The following is a 14,130-nucleotide window of genomic DNA, read 5'->3' as shown; positions in this document are numbered from 1 at the left end:
AACCACATAACCTATTTTTGGAAGCCGCATCACCCAGCCAGGTTTTAAGCCACAGGGCCCTCCTGGCCGAATTAGTCAGTCGATGACCTTGCTGACATACGGATAGACTCCGCTGAAGCGTCTGCAATATACGATACAGCTGCTGAAAGAGTATTAAAGGAGTCTAGGATCTCCTGTTTTGGGGAGTCTGCTGAAATGTGTGATTTTAACTGGCCTATCCAATGTTCCAGGTTTCTGGCAACACAAGCCGTTGCCATAGCTGGTTTAAGATTGTTCATCACGGATTGCCAGGTTCTTTTAAGTAGCAGCTCTATTCTTGTGTCCATAGGCTCCTTTAGCAAGCCCATGTCTTCAAATGCCAGGTCGGTAGATTTTGAAACCTGAGAGAATGCAGCGTCCAACTTAGGGACAATGGCCCAGATTCACGTAGAGCGGCGCATATTTAGTTTGGCGTAACGCATGTCAGTTACGTTACGGCGGCTGAATTTTGTGACGTAAGTGCCGTATCCACAGAATATTTGCGCCCAAATGTGCGCCAGCGTAACGTAAATACCGAGGCGTAAGGCGGGGTAATTGCAAGTGGGAAGGAAGTGGGCGTGCTCCATTGAAATGAGCCGTGACCCCATGCAAATGAAGGGCCGGCCGTACTGCGCATGCGCGCATGAATATGCACCTCACTGGGCATGCTCAGAACTCGGCCCAGCGCAATCAGTGAGATAGGAAATAGGCCAAGCATACTTAGTGAGATACGCCCTATGCATAAATAGCCCCACACAAACGCCCTTCCATTGCAAAAGTACAACCATGTGTTCCCCTTCCTAAAGTAAGGTGCTTTTGTTCTGTTGTCTGTGGCTGTTTGTTGGTTAGTGTAGTATTGTTAGATTAAAGATTTATTGTAGTAGGAGGTTGTAGTAGCTGTGTTTTTTTTGTGAGTGTTTTTGTGTCTGTTTTTTCTGTGTTTGTTTTTGATTTTGTATTAGCTGTCTGCTTGTGTTGTTTGATTTTGCTGTCTGATTTTTGTGTTTGTTTGTTCTGTGTCTTTTTGTGTTTTGTTTGTTCTGTTAGATTGTTGTGTGTGTTTGGTGCTGAGTGTTGGGTGAGATGGCACCAAAGAGAAGAAAGCTGAACTTCTCGTGCGTGAGAAGCACATACTTGCAAGGGCCATCACCCGATTTGGGCGATATTTACATGGCCCTGAGAGCCGGGACATCCCCCCGGCCAGGAAGAGGGCGATCATCCAGCAGATTACGGATGAGATCAATGCGGAGGGGGGGGAGACGAGGACCCCCAGTGGGATCTCTAAGAAGATCAATGACCTGAGGAGTTTGGTCCGTGACAAGCTGGCCAAGATAAATGCCCATGCCAGGGGCACTGGAGGAGGCCCACCCTGCACGCTAAGGTGGACTGAGGAGGAGTGTGCGGTGGCCCAGTGCTTCCACAGCCAGCAAGTGGTGGGCCTGCCTGGCTTTGACTCAGAGGAGGCCGTGAGGACAGGTAAGTGTTTTTTTTTTTCTATCTGGTGAGTAGCATGTGTGGGGGGGGAAGGGAATATGTGCCAAGTGTGTGGATCCTCCAACCTGTGTATGTTTTGTGTCATCCACAGATGGTCAGGAGGTTGCTGGGCCATCAGGCCAGTCTGCACCATCCCCCGGACTTCAGGCTGCTGAAGAGCCCCAAGAAAGCCAGGAGTCCCTAGGGCAGGGGAGTGGCCTCACCTCATGAGGAGATTGAGGGGGGGGAGGTTGAGGATGATCCGATGGACCTTCCCAGGGAAATTCTTGTGTGTTTGCAGAAGGATCCCCTTGTGGCTGCCCCTGTGGCTGCCAGCAGTCAGGCCTCCATCAGGGGTAGCCCCTCCCACTCCTCCCCCCCAGGAGGCTCCCCTCCTCCCAGGCCACAAGCCTCATCTGGAGGCAGTCAGGCCTCCATCAGGGGTAGCCCCTCCCACTCCTCCCCCAACATGGCTCCCCCCCAGGGGGCTCCCCTCCTCCCAGGCCACAAGCCTCATCTGTAGGCAGGAAGACCAGGGGAGTGGCCGAGTTCCTGCCTGCAAATCTGCAGAGGGACCAGGCCCGTCAGACCCACCATCTGGGTCAGGTTACCCGGACTTTGGCCCAGATGGAGGACAGCCTGGGCTACTTTAAGGAGTCGCTCAGTGATGTGAGCACAAACTCATTGGCGGTAATAACGTGCTTTTGTGACATGCAGACCGCCACAGCAGGCGTGTCCCTGGAGGTGAGTGCCCTGACCCAGGCTGTCAACGCCAATACCCAGGCTGTCCAGGCCAATACGGCAGCCCTCACTGTGGGCCTGAACAGGATAGCCGTGGCCTTGGAGGGCTGGCCAGCAGTTGTACAGACACCAGGGGGGGCTCCTCCTTCACCTGCTCCACCCCACGAGTCTCCCTTGGTTGGCCATGGCCGTAGCTGGCCCAGGCGTAGCTCACGCCGTCGTTAGGAATGTGCTTTTGAGTTCTTTTTTTTTGGGTTTTGTTTTTAGTGTGATTATGATTTGTTCTCTTTATGGTGAATGATGTATGAATGTGGGGGTGACATTCCTGTTGAAAAAGGGTGTCACCCTCATTTGTGGTGGAGTAGGGATCCCCAGGACCAGGGAGAAGTGATCCCAGGTCCATGTGAATGGTGTATGAATGCACAGTGACATAATTGGAGCCTTGGACTGGCATTGCTGCTCCCTAATACCGTGTGGTTTACTTGGGTCTAATCCAATTTGATGTGGATGTGGGGTGTGTGTGCTAGGACCACAGTGGTGTGCATGCATGCATTCTCATTGTGCCATGTTTAATGTGTGTGTTTACTGTGCAAAGATGCCTTCTGCAAGGCGTCTCCTGGCTGCTCTTCCCTCAGAAGAGGGGGTACCCTGGGTTAGGGGGGGGATGTCTGGTTGGGGGGTCAGGTCATCACGTATGTCAATCTCCAGGCCCCTTCTCACAGCGAAGTTGTGCAGCATGCAACATGCACCGATGATCTGGCACACAAAGTTTGGGGAATACAACAGGGTACCCCCAGACTTATCCAGGCATCGGAAACGGGACTTCAGGAGGCCAAAGGTGCGTTCCAACACTCCACGGGTACGTATGTGTGCAGCATTGTATCTTTCCTCTCCTGGGGTTTGGGGGTTCTGGAATGGAGTCATGAGATGGAGTCCAAGTGCATATGCAGAGTCACCCGGAAGGGAAAAGACAGGAGGATGTTAGTCATGCATGTGCCCCTTGTGATGTCTGCATCATGGGGGGGACAGTCATACCTGACACCCATGTCACTCACCAACCAGCCAGCTGTCCCCATACATGTTCTGTTCAAATTGTCTTGGGATGTCGCTTTGACGGTATATGAAGCTGTCATGGCTGGATCCTGGATGTTTGGCATGTACGTGCCATATGAGGTATTGGGCATCGACTATCACCTGTACATTGATTGAATGCCAGTGCTTCCGATTGCGGTACATGTGCTCTGTCTCATGGGGGGGCTGTAGTGCCACATGTGTGCAATCAATGGCCTCCACAGTGTGTGGGAATCTGGCAATTTTGTAGAAATCTGTCATTGTCTTCATCCGCAGGTCCTCCTGGGTGGGTTTGATGATTTGGTTGGCCATGCGTCTGAGGATTGCAGGGACAACCTGGTGCACACATCTGCTAATGGAGGATTGTGACATCCCAGCCACCACTCCACTTGTGCGCTGAAAAGAGCCAGTGGCCAGGAAATGCAGTGTTGCCAGGACCTTGATCAGTGGCTGCACTGCATGTGAGCGGTGTGTTGGGCTGGTGATGTCATCCTGCAGGGTTGTGGTTATTTCCATGATGGCTTCACGGTTGAATCTGAAGTTGCGATACACCTCAGAAGCAGCCATGCCAAACACATCTAGGCGTCTGCGGTATATCCTCTCCTGTGCCCTCCTCCTCCGTTCCCTCCTCCTTCTGCGTGCCTCTAAAGTCACTAGTATAGCTATGAGCATGGATGCCCCTGGCATGTTGGCATACAGATTGTTGTCCTGCAAGTGTGTGTGCTCAGCTCTTCCTTAATGGTGTTGCTTTAGCTGACCTTTACACGGCTGGAGCAAAGTTAGGGCACATTTTATAAGGTGTAACTTTCCGCCGGGAAACTAACAGATGCGCACAGGGCGTAGCCTACGCCGCACAAACTTAATTTTGTGGATCGCCGTATCTCCCTTATTTGCATCTTTGCCTATCAAAACAATGGTGTGTCTAGCGTATTTTGCGCTCCAAGATGCGCAGGTGTAATCGTTTTACGTCAGAGTGAAAAAACTGGTTTTCAGGCGTATCTCGTTTTGAGGATATGGCGCAAAGATACGTGCGGCGCATTTTTCAATTACGCCGCGCATCTCTAGATACGTCGGCGTAAGTGCTTTGTGAATCTGGGCCTTTATTACAGATGGCATCCGGGTTTTCCTCGAAAGGGAACCTCCTTTTTTGAGTCCCAGAAAAAAATGGTTTCTTCTCCGGTTCTAACCACTCCTTCTTAATCATCTCAGTGATTAATGAATGTACTGGGAACAACCGGCCTTTGGTATCCCCTAACCCAGCATACATTTGGTCATGCAGGGAAAGCTCTTTTTTCTCTTCCTCTATCCCTAGAGTTGCATGGACCACTTTTAAGAGGCCTGCAACCTCTTCCAGTAACCATTTATATTTTGAAGCAGACTCTGCTTCATCCTCATTTTCTGAATCCGAACCTAGCGGGATTATCTCCTGAGAATTGTCCTGGGCTATTGGGTTAAAGAAGGTATGACTTTCACCCAGCGAAGGGTCTTGTGAAACTCCAGGCTCCTCTACAGGACTTGCTTGATCTCCTAAGATTGATCTAAAAGCCTGAAAGGTGGTACGGAGCTCCTCCGTAAGGGTGGAAATTAAGTCCCCGCATACGGAAGGTTGAAAGTTTCTTTCAGCACATTGTTTGTACAGTCTGCACAAAGAGTTTTCCTCCAAGCCTCGCTGAGCTTCTCTTTGCAAACAGGGCATCTCCTCTTCACAATCTGAGCAGAGCCTTTTCCCTGTATAAACAGACAAGATAAAGCACGCACCCTTAAAACTAGAAAAAACAGTATAAACTGACACCCAGGTGCATGAAGGAAACTTGGCAGTAATCCCCTGTGCCCTACAAGCCAAAGACCATCACCACCATAGGAACCCCTATCTAGGCAGGAACATCCTCATAGCCACTGACCAGACCAGGGAGGTGGAGGGTGGGGAGAGGGGAAAATGGGTGAAGTAACCCCCCTAAGAAAGATAGCTAGAGGTAGTGCAGGACACATCCCTTACCTTAGCCATGCTGGTGCCTTGGCTTGCCCCCTTGTCTGCAGTATCTTCCTCCATCGCAGAGTATTGCAGATGCGTGCAGCTGAATGGGAACACGGTTCCAGGATTCGAAAACGCTGCCGCGCTGACCCGGAACCGGAAGTCCTCTTTAAGGCACCAGGTGACCCTGCCTCCTCGGAAGTGACGCTGCGCCGACCCGGAAGTGCGGGCACTTCCTGAACTCAGGACGCGTCTGAGGCCCTCCTCTGACGCCGGAGCCTCTCGCCTTGCGATGGGGGTAACTGACCCCGCTGCTTGGCCCAAGGCACCCGCCGACAAAAACCGGGCCACAACATCCGGGCGTACAGGCTCTCCCCAAGCACAGAAGAGGGAGAAGGAGCCCACGGGACCGCCCTCACCAGGCAAGTGGGAGAGTCATTCTCTGGGAAAAACATTGGGGGGTGAGAACCATCACGTCTCCCAGGCAGCCCTAAAAGATCATGGCCCTCACCGGAGGTGTTCCTCCAGCTGGAGGAAACACAAAAAACTGAAGAGTGGAAGGGGAGGCCTCCCTTTAAAGTTTGATTGGAGGAGGTGTTTCCTGTGGAGGGAGGAGCCATGATATCTCAGGTGCTGTCCTGAAAGCCGTTTTGGGAAATATTGCTTTTTGACAAACAGAAGTGCAAATGTAAAATATAATAAAAATAAATAAATTATAAAGTCTATCGGCTGTAATGCCATTGCACATATGACCCGAATATATTACCAACATGAAGTATTAAGAAGAAAAAGAAATGTGCGGATGGATGGCGGACCTCGCAGCTGCCTGCCACACGCATCGGACCCTCGCAGTGCAGCGGGCACACGCCAGCGCCTGGTATAGTTCTGAATGGAGCCGACATACCAGTATGGTGATTCCTTGGAGCGAGCTGAGCTGCTAACAGCGACTGGTCGGCAAGTGGTAAATGTACTATTATTATAGGCTGGGGATGGAATTGTGTTTGCCGATTTAGAAAAGGCCAGCAGAGATAATGTGAATGAGTGCAATGTGTGGAACTGCATAGGAAAGGGAAAGGATTGATGGAAGCCTGCTTCTCTCAGCCAATACAGCTTGCCGATAGAGTCAGGGGGCTGGGGCTTTAAGAGACAGGCGGAGCTCCAAGGAAAGCAGAACTTCAGGTGAGTCCCTCTCTCACATTTCTGTGCTGTTTTTGTTCATTAACCAATATCAGAGCAGTTCTGTTATACCTCATATCTGGGAATTATATGAGCCGTTTCCTATTTACTTATTTCATAGTGGTTTGATTTTATATCTGATGATGTGATTGGAGGACAGACTTTTACTTGTTGATAATAATGTGATAACATCCTCAAGCTTTGGAACTTTAAAAAGAAAGTGATAATGAGGGGGAGGAGTCAATAACCCAATGATGGAGGTCTTCATCTTGGTTGTTCTCCCTATCCTAACTCTCTGACCTCTGGTGGGGCTCAGCCCTGCTGTCATTAATGACTAAATCATGGATTAAATAAGGAAGTGCAGGACTTCTTGTGTTGGGAAGATGGTAATGAGTGATAGAGGGGGTGGGGACACTCGTCCTATAATCCCCTCATCACTGTCACTCCTATAAAAGACAGTTCTCACTGTTTCCTCACTCTCTGACTAAGGTCCATGAATAAAGAAATGATCTGGTAGGAGATCAGAGGACCCATTTACTAGTTACCTTGAGGGGGAATTGTAAGATCCTCAGAGACAAAGCTGCCTGATGTGGGCGGAGTCCTGGTTTAGGGGAACCAATCAGCTCATGTCTAGTAATAATCTTTGTATTTCTATTTTAGTAGATGGACGGGAGATGAGGAAAACCTCAGAGGATTGTCTCACTTTGTCTCCAGACTGTAAAGTAGAAGATGAGGACATCACACAGTATAGTCCAGGAGCAAACCCGACTACCTCAAATGTCCATCCGGCACCACACAGTGTAGATGGACCATCGTATTCCTCTTATCCTGAGGAACCTCAGACTGTGCGGGATGGTGCCGGCCAATCGTATTCCTCTTATCCTGAGGAACCTCAGACTGTGCGGGACGCACATCAGAGATCTCGCACGAGGGAAAAGCCGTACTCCTGTCTTAAGTGTGGGAAATGTTTTTCAACAAAGTCCCATCTTTCCACCCATCAGAGATCTCACACGGGGGAGAAGCCGTATTCCTGTCCTGAGTGTGGGAGATGTTTTTCAGACAATTCCAGTTTTAACAGACATCAGAGATCTCACACGGGGGAGAAGCCGTATTCCTGTCCTGAGTGTGGGAAATGTTTTTCATTGAAGTCCTATCTTTCCACACATCAGAGATCTCACACGGGGGAGAAGCCGTATTCCTGTCCTGAGTGTGGGAAATGTTTTTCAGTGAAGTCCAATCTTTCCATACATCAGAGATCTCACACGGGGGAGAAGCCGTATTCCTGTCCTGAGTGTGGGAAATGTTTTTCAGTGAAGTCCAGTCTTTCCAGACATCAGAGATCTCACATGGGGGAGAAACCACTTTCCTGTCCTGATTGAGGGAATTGTTCCTCACTGAAGTCCTGTCTTCCTGTACATCAGGGATCCCACACAACCCTCGAGGTGTATTAGTGCCTTGAGTGTGGGAAATGTCTCGGCTCGCTGAGCCCCTGCAGGAACAGGAACATGTAACATCTTCCCGACAGAATGTTGAAAAAAATAAAGTTTTTCTTTGTTTCTGTAAAAAAAATTGTAAATATACCTTGTGTTATTTGGTTATAATTGTGTGTGTGTTTTTTTGTTTTTAATTCAAGCCTGGGTATTCCCGATAGGCTTTGTTGATGTAATATAATCTTTAAAAGCTTAATAAAAAGAATTAAAAAAATGCTGTAAATAAGTAAGTTTTCTATTTCACTGGTGGTCACTGACTGGCATCCCTGGTGGTCACTGATTGGCATGGCTGGTGCTCACTGATTAGCATCCCTGGTGGGCACTGGTGGTCATCACTGGTGGTGGGCCTCATCACTGGTGGTGGGCCTGTACTGATAATCAGTGCAGATCCCCCCCTGTCAGGATAGACCCTGATTGGCTCTTCTCTACTCACACCTTGTCAGCATGAATAAAGGAAAGCCGATAACCGTCACTTTCTGGTTACGATGTGATTAGCTTTGATTGGACACAGCTGATCACATGGTGAAGAGCCAATGTCTTATGCTGCATACACACGATCGGAAATTCCGACAGTAAATCTTCGATGTGAGCTCTTGGTCGGAAATTCTGACCGTGTTTATGTTCCATCGGACATTTGCTGTCGGAATTTCCGCCAGCAAAAGATTGAGAGCAGGTCTCAATTTTTCAGATGGAAAAAGTTCTTGTCGGAAATTCCGATCGTCTGTATGCAATTTCGACACCCAAAAAAAAAAACGAATGCTCAGAGTCAAGCAAAAGAGCCGAACTATTGAACTTCATTGATCTCGGCTCATCATACGTATTGTATGTCACCGCGTTCTTGTCGTTCGGAATTTCCAACAAGATTTGTGTGACTGTGTGTATGCAACACAAGTTTGAGCCAACATTCCGTCGTAAAAAAAAATCCACGGTTTTCTTGTCGGAATTTCCAATCGTGTGTACAGGGCATTAGGCTCTTTACCGAGACTGGAGATGCGGTTTGTCAGAGTGACACACAACACCAACGATCGCCCTGCACCCGAGCGGCTTATTCTTCTGGATGTCATATGACAGGCCTCAAAATTTCAAGTCCTGAGCTACTAGCCAGGCCTTAAGAGTTTCTCGCCACCTTTTGCCCCACCCAAACCCTACCTTGCTCCGCCCCTAAACACGCCCCTGCAACGCCTCCCCCCATACACCTCTACCTGCAACGCCTCCTCCCAGTACACCTCTACCTGCAACGCCGCCCCCCAGTACACCTCTACCTGCAACCCCTCCCCCCAGTACACCTCTGTGAAGCATATGCTTCAGTGTAATTCTCCCTGCTTGTTTTAGTTATATTGTGTGTGTTAGAGGTAAAAAGGGTTCATGTGTTACAGGCTGATTGATATGTTAATGACCCTTCTTCAGCCAGCTCCCTAGTTCAAATGGTAATTGATTTATTGTGTGTGTGAAGGAGACCGGCCTTACTGTTTACAATGATTAGATAAGTGGTATGTTAATTATTCTGATTGCTTCAGTGTAGTAATTGCCTCCACTGATGTCATTATCTAAAGAAATGTGTCTGCATAGTCGGCTCCGACGTGTCTCCTATAATCTGTATGGGAACCCCCACTGTGTGAGAGGGGGCGGAGATTTAATTGTTCCTAACAGGTTGTAACCACATATAAGCTGAGAGTTGTGTCATTAAAGTGTCTTGTTCTAGCAGTAAGCCTGGACTCATGTGTGGCTTATTGGGGGCGATTCCATGGACTCCTACTTGTGGAATATTGGGGGATTTTCGTTATGGGAAGAAGGGACTGTTTGACGGGGATATCATACCAATACCGTCACAATTGGTTGGCAGCAGCGGGATTTTCCCTTCTACTCTCCTTTACACCCGGATTCCAAGCAGACACTGGAAGAACTACTGGAAGTTCGTGGAAGGATTGCTAGCAACAAAACCAAGCGGGTCATCATAGCAGAATCAATGGAGCTAGATCAGGAGAACTTGGTTGCAGCAACGCCAGCAGTACAAGAGATGGAGACACCAGTGATTCAAGAAGAGGAATCGCCAGCCAACAAGCTAATGAGAGAGAAGCTAGCATGGTTCGGTCCGAACCCAACGGCGGATGTGGTGCTGAAAGTGATGGACCTGTTAGTAAACACAGAGCTACAGAAGGATAAACAAATAAGAGACGCAGAACTACAGTTAAAAATGGCAGCAGTCCAACAAGCAGCCGCACATTCTCCAAACAGTGAGTACAGCACAGCAGACGCAAGGAAGATTCCGTTTAACCACTTGCCGTCGCCGCACCGTCGAAATACGTCCACAAGGTGGCTCTCCTAGGCGAGAGCACGTAATATGACGTCCTGCCTATTAGCCGCCACTAGGGGCGCACGCGCGCCGCCGGAGGCACACGCGCGCCCCCCGCTCGCCCCCGACTCCCGTGCGTGTGCCCGGCGGGCGCGATCGCCGCCGGGCACACGCGATCGCTCGGTACAGAGCGGGGAACGGGAGCTGTGTGTGTAAACACACAGCTCTCGTTCCTGTCAGCAGGGGAAATGCTGATTTTCTGTTCATACAATGTATGAACAGAAGATCAGTGTTTCCCTTAGTGAGGCCACCCCCCCCCACAGTAAGAACACACCCAGGCATACTTAACCCCTTCCCCGCCCCCTAGTGTTAACCCCTTCACTGCCAGTGGCATTTTTATAGTAATCTAATGCATTTTTATAGCACTGATCGCTATAAAGATGCCAATGGTCCCAAAAATGTGTCAAAAATGTCCGAAGTGTCCGCCATAATGTCGCAGTACCGAAAAAAGAATCGCTGATCGCCGCCATTACTAGTAAAAAAAAATATTAATAAAAATGCCATAAAAATACCCCCTATTTTGTAAACGCTATAACTTTTGCGCAAACCAATCAATAAACGCTTATTGCGATTTTTTTTTACGAAAAATATGTAGAAGAATACGTATCGGCCTAAACTGAGGAAAAAAAATGTTTTTTTATATATTTTTGGGGGATATTTATTACAGCAAAAAGTAAAAAATATTCATTTTTTTCAAAATTGTCGTTCTATTTTTGTTTATAGCGCAAAAAATAAAAAACGCAGAGGTGATCAAATACCACCAAAAGAAAGCTCTATTTGTGGGAAAAAAAGGACGCCAATTTTGTTTGGGAGCCACGTAGCACGACCGCGCAATTGTCTGTTAAAGCGACGCAGTCCCGAATCGCAAAAAGTACTCTGGTCTTTGGGCAGCAATATGGTCCGGGGGGTAAGTGGTTAACGCTTTTAAAGCTTTTGATGAAAAGGACTGTGAGATTGATAACTACCTGGCAGATTTTGAGTGACAATGTAACCTGCACCGAATAGCTAGAAGAGAGTGGGTTGCAATATTGTCAGGCAAACTGTCAGGCAAAGCTTCTGATGCTTTCCGGACCGTGCCAGATCAGGATATCCATAGCTACGCCCGGGTTAAAGAAGCGCTCCTGGCTCGTTATGCAGTAACCCCAGAGTCCCACCGACAGAAGTTCAGGGACTCACGCAAAACCACGGAAGACTCTTGCGCGGAATGGGCATGCCAGTTATCCCTGTCGGCCTCTAACTGGGTTAACAGCAGCCAGGCCACCACCGCAGAGGACATTTTGCAACTAATGCTCCTGGAGCAATTTTACAATCACATCCAGACGGATGTCAAAGATTGGGTGAGAGATCGCAGGCCCATGACTCTACCAGAGGCCGCGAAGTTGGCGGATGAATATGCGGATACTCGCAAGACAAACCAGGTCACACCACGGGTACAACCTCCACGACCAACGGCGCCCTCACACCCACCAGCCGCTAGATACCAACCTCCTAACAGACCGATGACATCTAGCCCTCGCTATCCACGCCAGGAGGACAACGAACAACGCTGCTTCCGGTGCAAACAGCTGGGTCACTTCAAGCAGAATTGCCCCATGAATGACAACACCAGGTCAAATTGGTCTCAACCTGGGTACCGCCCACCAGCAGCAGCCCATTGTGTAGACTCGGCTTGGGATCTCCAGGAGCTGGGTCAGGAAGAACCATTGGACACCCTTTACGAAGTCCTCACGGTACAATCTGTTATTACGGACAACAGGGAACACCATTGTCAGCTGGTCATGGGCGACAGCCATGAGCCGGAGGGGCCCTGGAGGGAGCTGGGCAGAAAGAGGCACCGCCGGCTACCCCCCAAGCAGAAGAGGTCCTGGAAGCCTTATAACAAGCTGACCTGGGAGGAGAAGAAGCGACTGGAGGAGAGGGAGTCGCAGCGGGCGTCCCAGATGCGGGCCGAGATGTTCGCCAAGGGCCCACCAGTGGCCCCTTACACCACCACCCAGTTCCTGATGATGAAGGACCACGTGGAGAGCCTGCAGGACATGAGCAAGCAGGATCTGATCCGTGAGTACATAGAGCTGGAGGAGTGCATAAGCCGCATGGAGGAGGAGAACAACCACCTGAGGTCACAGCAGGCTGACCCCCCCAGGCTCCATGAACTGGAGATGGAGCTGGAGAAGCTCAAAGAGGAGAACCGGCGGCTGCAGAGGGTGGCTGACCCCATGGGGCACTGATCCCCCCCCCCCGGACTCTGAGCACCAGTGCTACAGCATTTCAACAAATATAACTTTTTCTTTTTATGAATCTCCTGTGATTGTCACTTCAGAGCCATAACCTGCCCCCTCCCATAGCGGGACACCTAGATGGCGGCGCACAGACCCATTCGCCGTCTTCACACTGACTTCTGGTGACTCTGCAGATCGCACAAAGACTTGGGGACTGAACGGCGTGTGATCTGACGACCCGGTGGCATACCTGAGTCTGAAACAGTTGCCAAGGGAGGTCAGTCATGCCAAACGGAGTTAACCTCGGACTAAAAGCTCTGAACCCGTCAACCCTACTGGACCAGGGAAGGTCCAACCGGGTTTGCCGGAGCAGGGAGAAAAAGGGGGGCCATTGTGAAGCATATGCTTCAGTTTAATTCTCCCTGCTTGTTTTAGTTATATTGTGTGTGCTACCTGCAACCCCGCCCCCCAGTACACCTCTACCTGCAACGGCTCCCCCAGTACACCTCTACCTGCAACGCCTCCCCCCAGTACACCTCTACCTGCAACGCCTCCCCCCAGTACACCTCTATCTGCAACGCCTCCCCCCAGTACACCTCTATCTGCAACGCCTCCCCCCAGTACACCTCTATCTGCAACGCCTCCCCCCAGTACACCTCTACCTGCAACGCCTCCCCCCAGTACACCTCTACCTGCAACGCCTCCCCCAGTACACCTCTACCTGCAACGCCGCCCCCCAGTACACCTCTACCTGCAATGCCGCCCCCAGTACACCTCTACCTGCAACGCCTCCCCCCAGTACACATCTACCTGCAACGCCTCCCCCATTGCACCTAGTCTTCCAACCTCTCCTCACCAGCGTACCTATGCCTCCAATTCCGCCACCCTCCCCCCATTCTATCATACCTTCATATCTATGCCTCCAATTCCGCCACCCTCCCCCCATTCTATCATAGCTATGCCTCCAATTCCACTCCCTCCCCCCATCTATCATATGGTATAATAGATGGGGGGGGCAGAATTGGAGGAATAGGTATGATAGATTTGGAGGCATAGGTATGAAGGTATGATAGAATGGGGGGGGGGGGCAGAATTGGAGGCATAGGTATAATGGATTGGGGGGGTGATTCAGACATATGCCTCCCCCCACCAATCCAGCACATATGTTCTCTCAATTCCCCCTTACTCCCACCAAACGTCTTGTTCAATCCCCCAATGCCTCCAGAACATCACAACAGACTGTCACATTATCACATACAATTGTCCTGCAGCCAGGGGTGTCAGGCATCGGTGCACTCCTTGGATGTGTGGAGAGGGGTGGTCCCAAGTGGCTGGTACACTTGTTGCAAAGCTGCTAGCCTGTGGGAGGTGGAGAGGGGCAGTCCCAAATGGCGCAGCTGTCCTGTCCAGATAAATTTTGTTTTCACAAAGCTGCTGCTAGCCTGTGCAGGACGGAGATGTGTGGAAGAGGGGCGGCGCTGGCTGGGAAACCTCTTTGACAAAGCGCTCTGATTTGCTGCTAGCCGGTGCAGTGCGGGGGATGTGTGGGAGGTGAAAAGGGGCAGTCCTAAGCGTCGATGTGTGGACGGTGGAGAGGGGCGGCACTGGCTGGTACGG

General features: G+C 50.2%; 1 protein-coding gene across 1 annotated transcript in view; it reads left to right on the top strand.

Moving 5' to 3' along the window:
• Positions 1 to 5,567: 5,567 nt before the first annotated feature.
• LOC120935234 (gastrula zinc finger protein XlCGF17.1-like) overlaps positions 5,568 to 14,130 on the top strand; it is a gene marked incomplete at its 3' end in the record, with an annotated part of 103,327 nt that continues 94,764 nt past the window's right edge. Inside the window, exons 1-2 of the mRNA XM_040347400.1 lie at positions 5,568 to 5,697; positions 7,301 to 7,797. Coding sequence (XP_040203334.1) covers positions 5,568 to 5,697; positions 7,301 to 7,797 — 627 coding nt within the window. The remainder of the gene's footprint in view (positions 5,698 to 7,300; positions 7,798 to 14,130) is intronic.

This window comes from Rana temporaria, chromosome 4 (genome assembly GCF_905171775.1).
Source record: "Rana temporaria chromosome 4, aRanTem1.1, whole genome shotgun sequence".
Classification (NCBI taxonomy): Eukaryota; Metazoa; Chordata; class Amphibia; order Anura; family Ranidae; genus Rana; species Rana temporaria.
The sequence above is the reverse complement of the archived record's forward strand: the minus strand, read 5'-3'. Positions and strand labels throughout refer to the sequence as shown.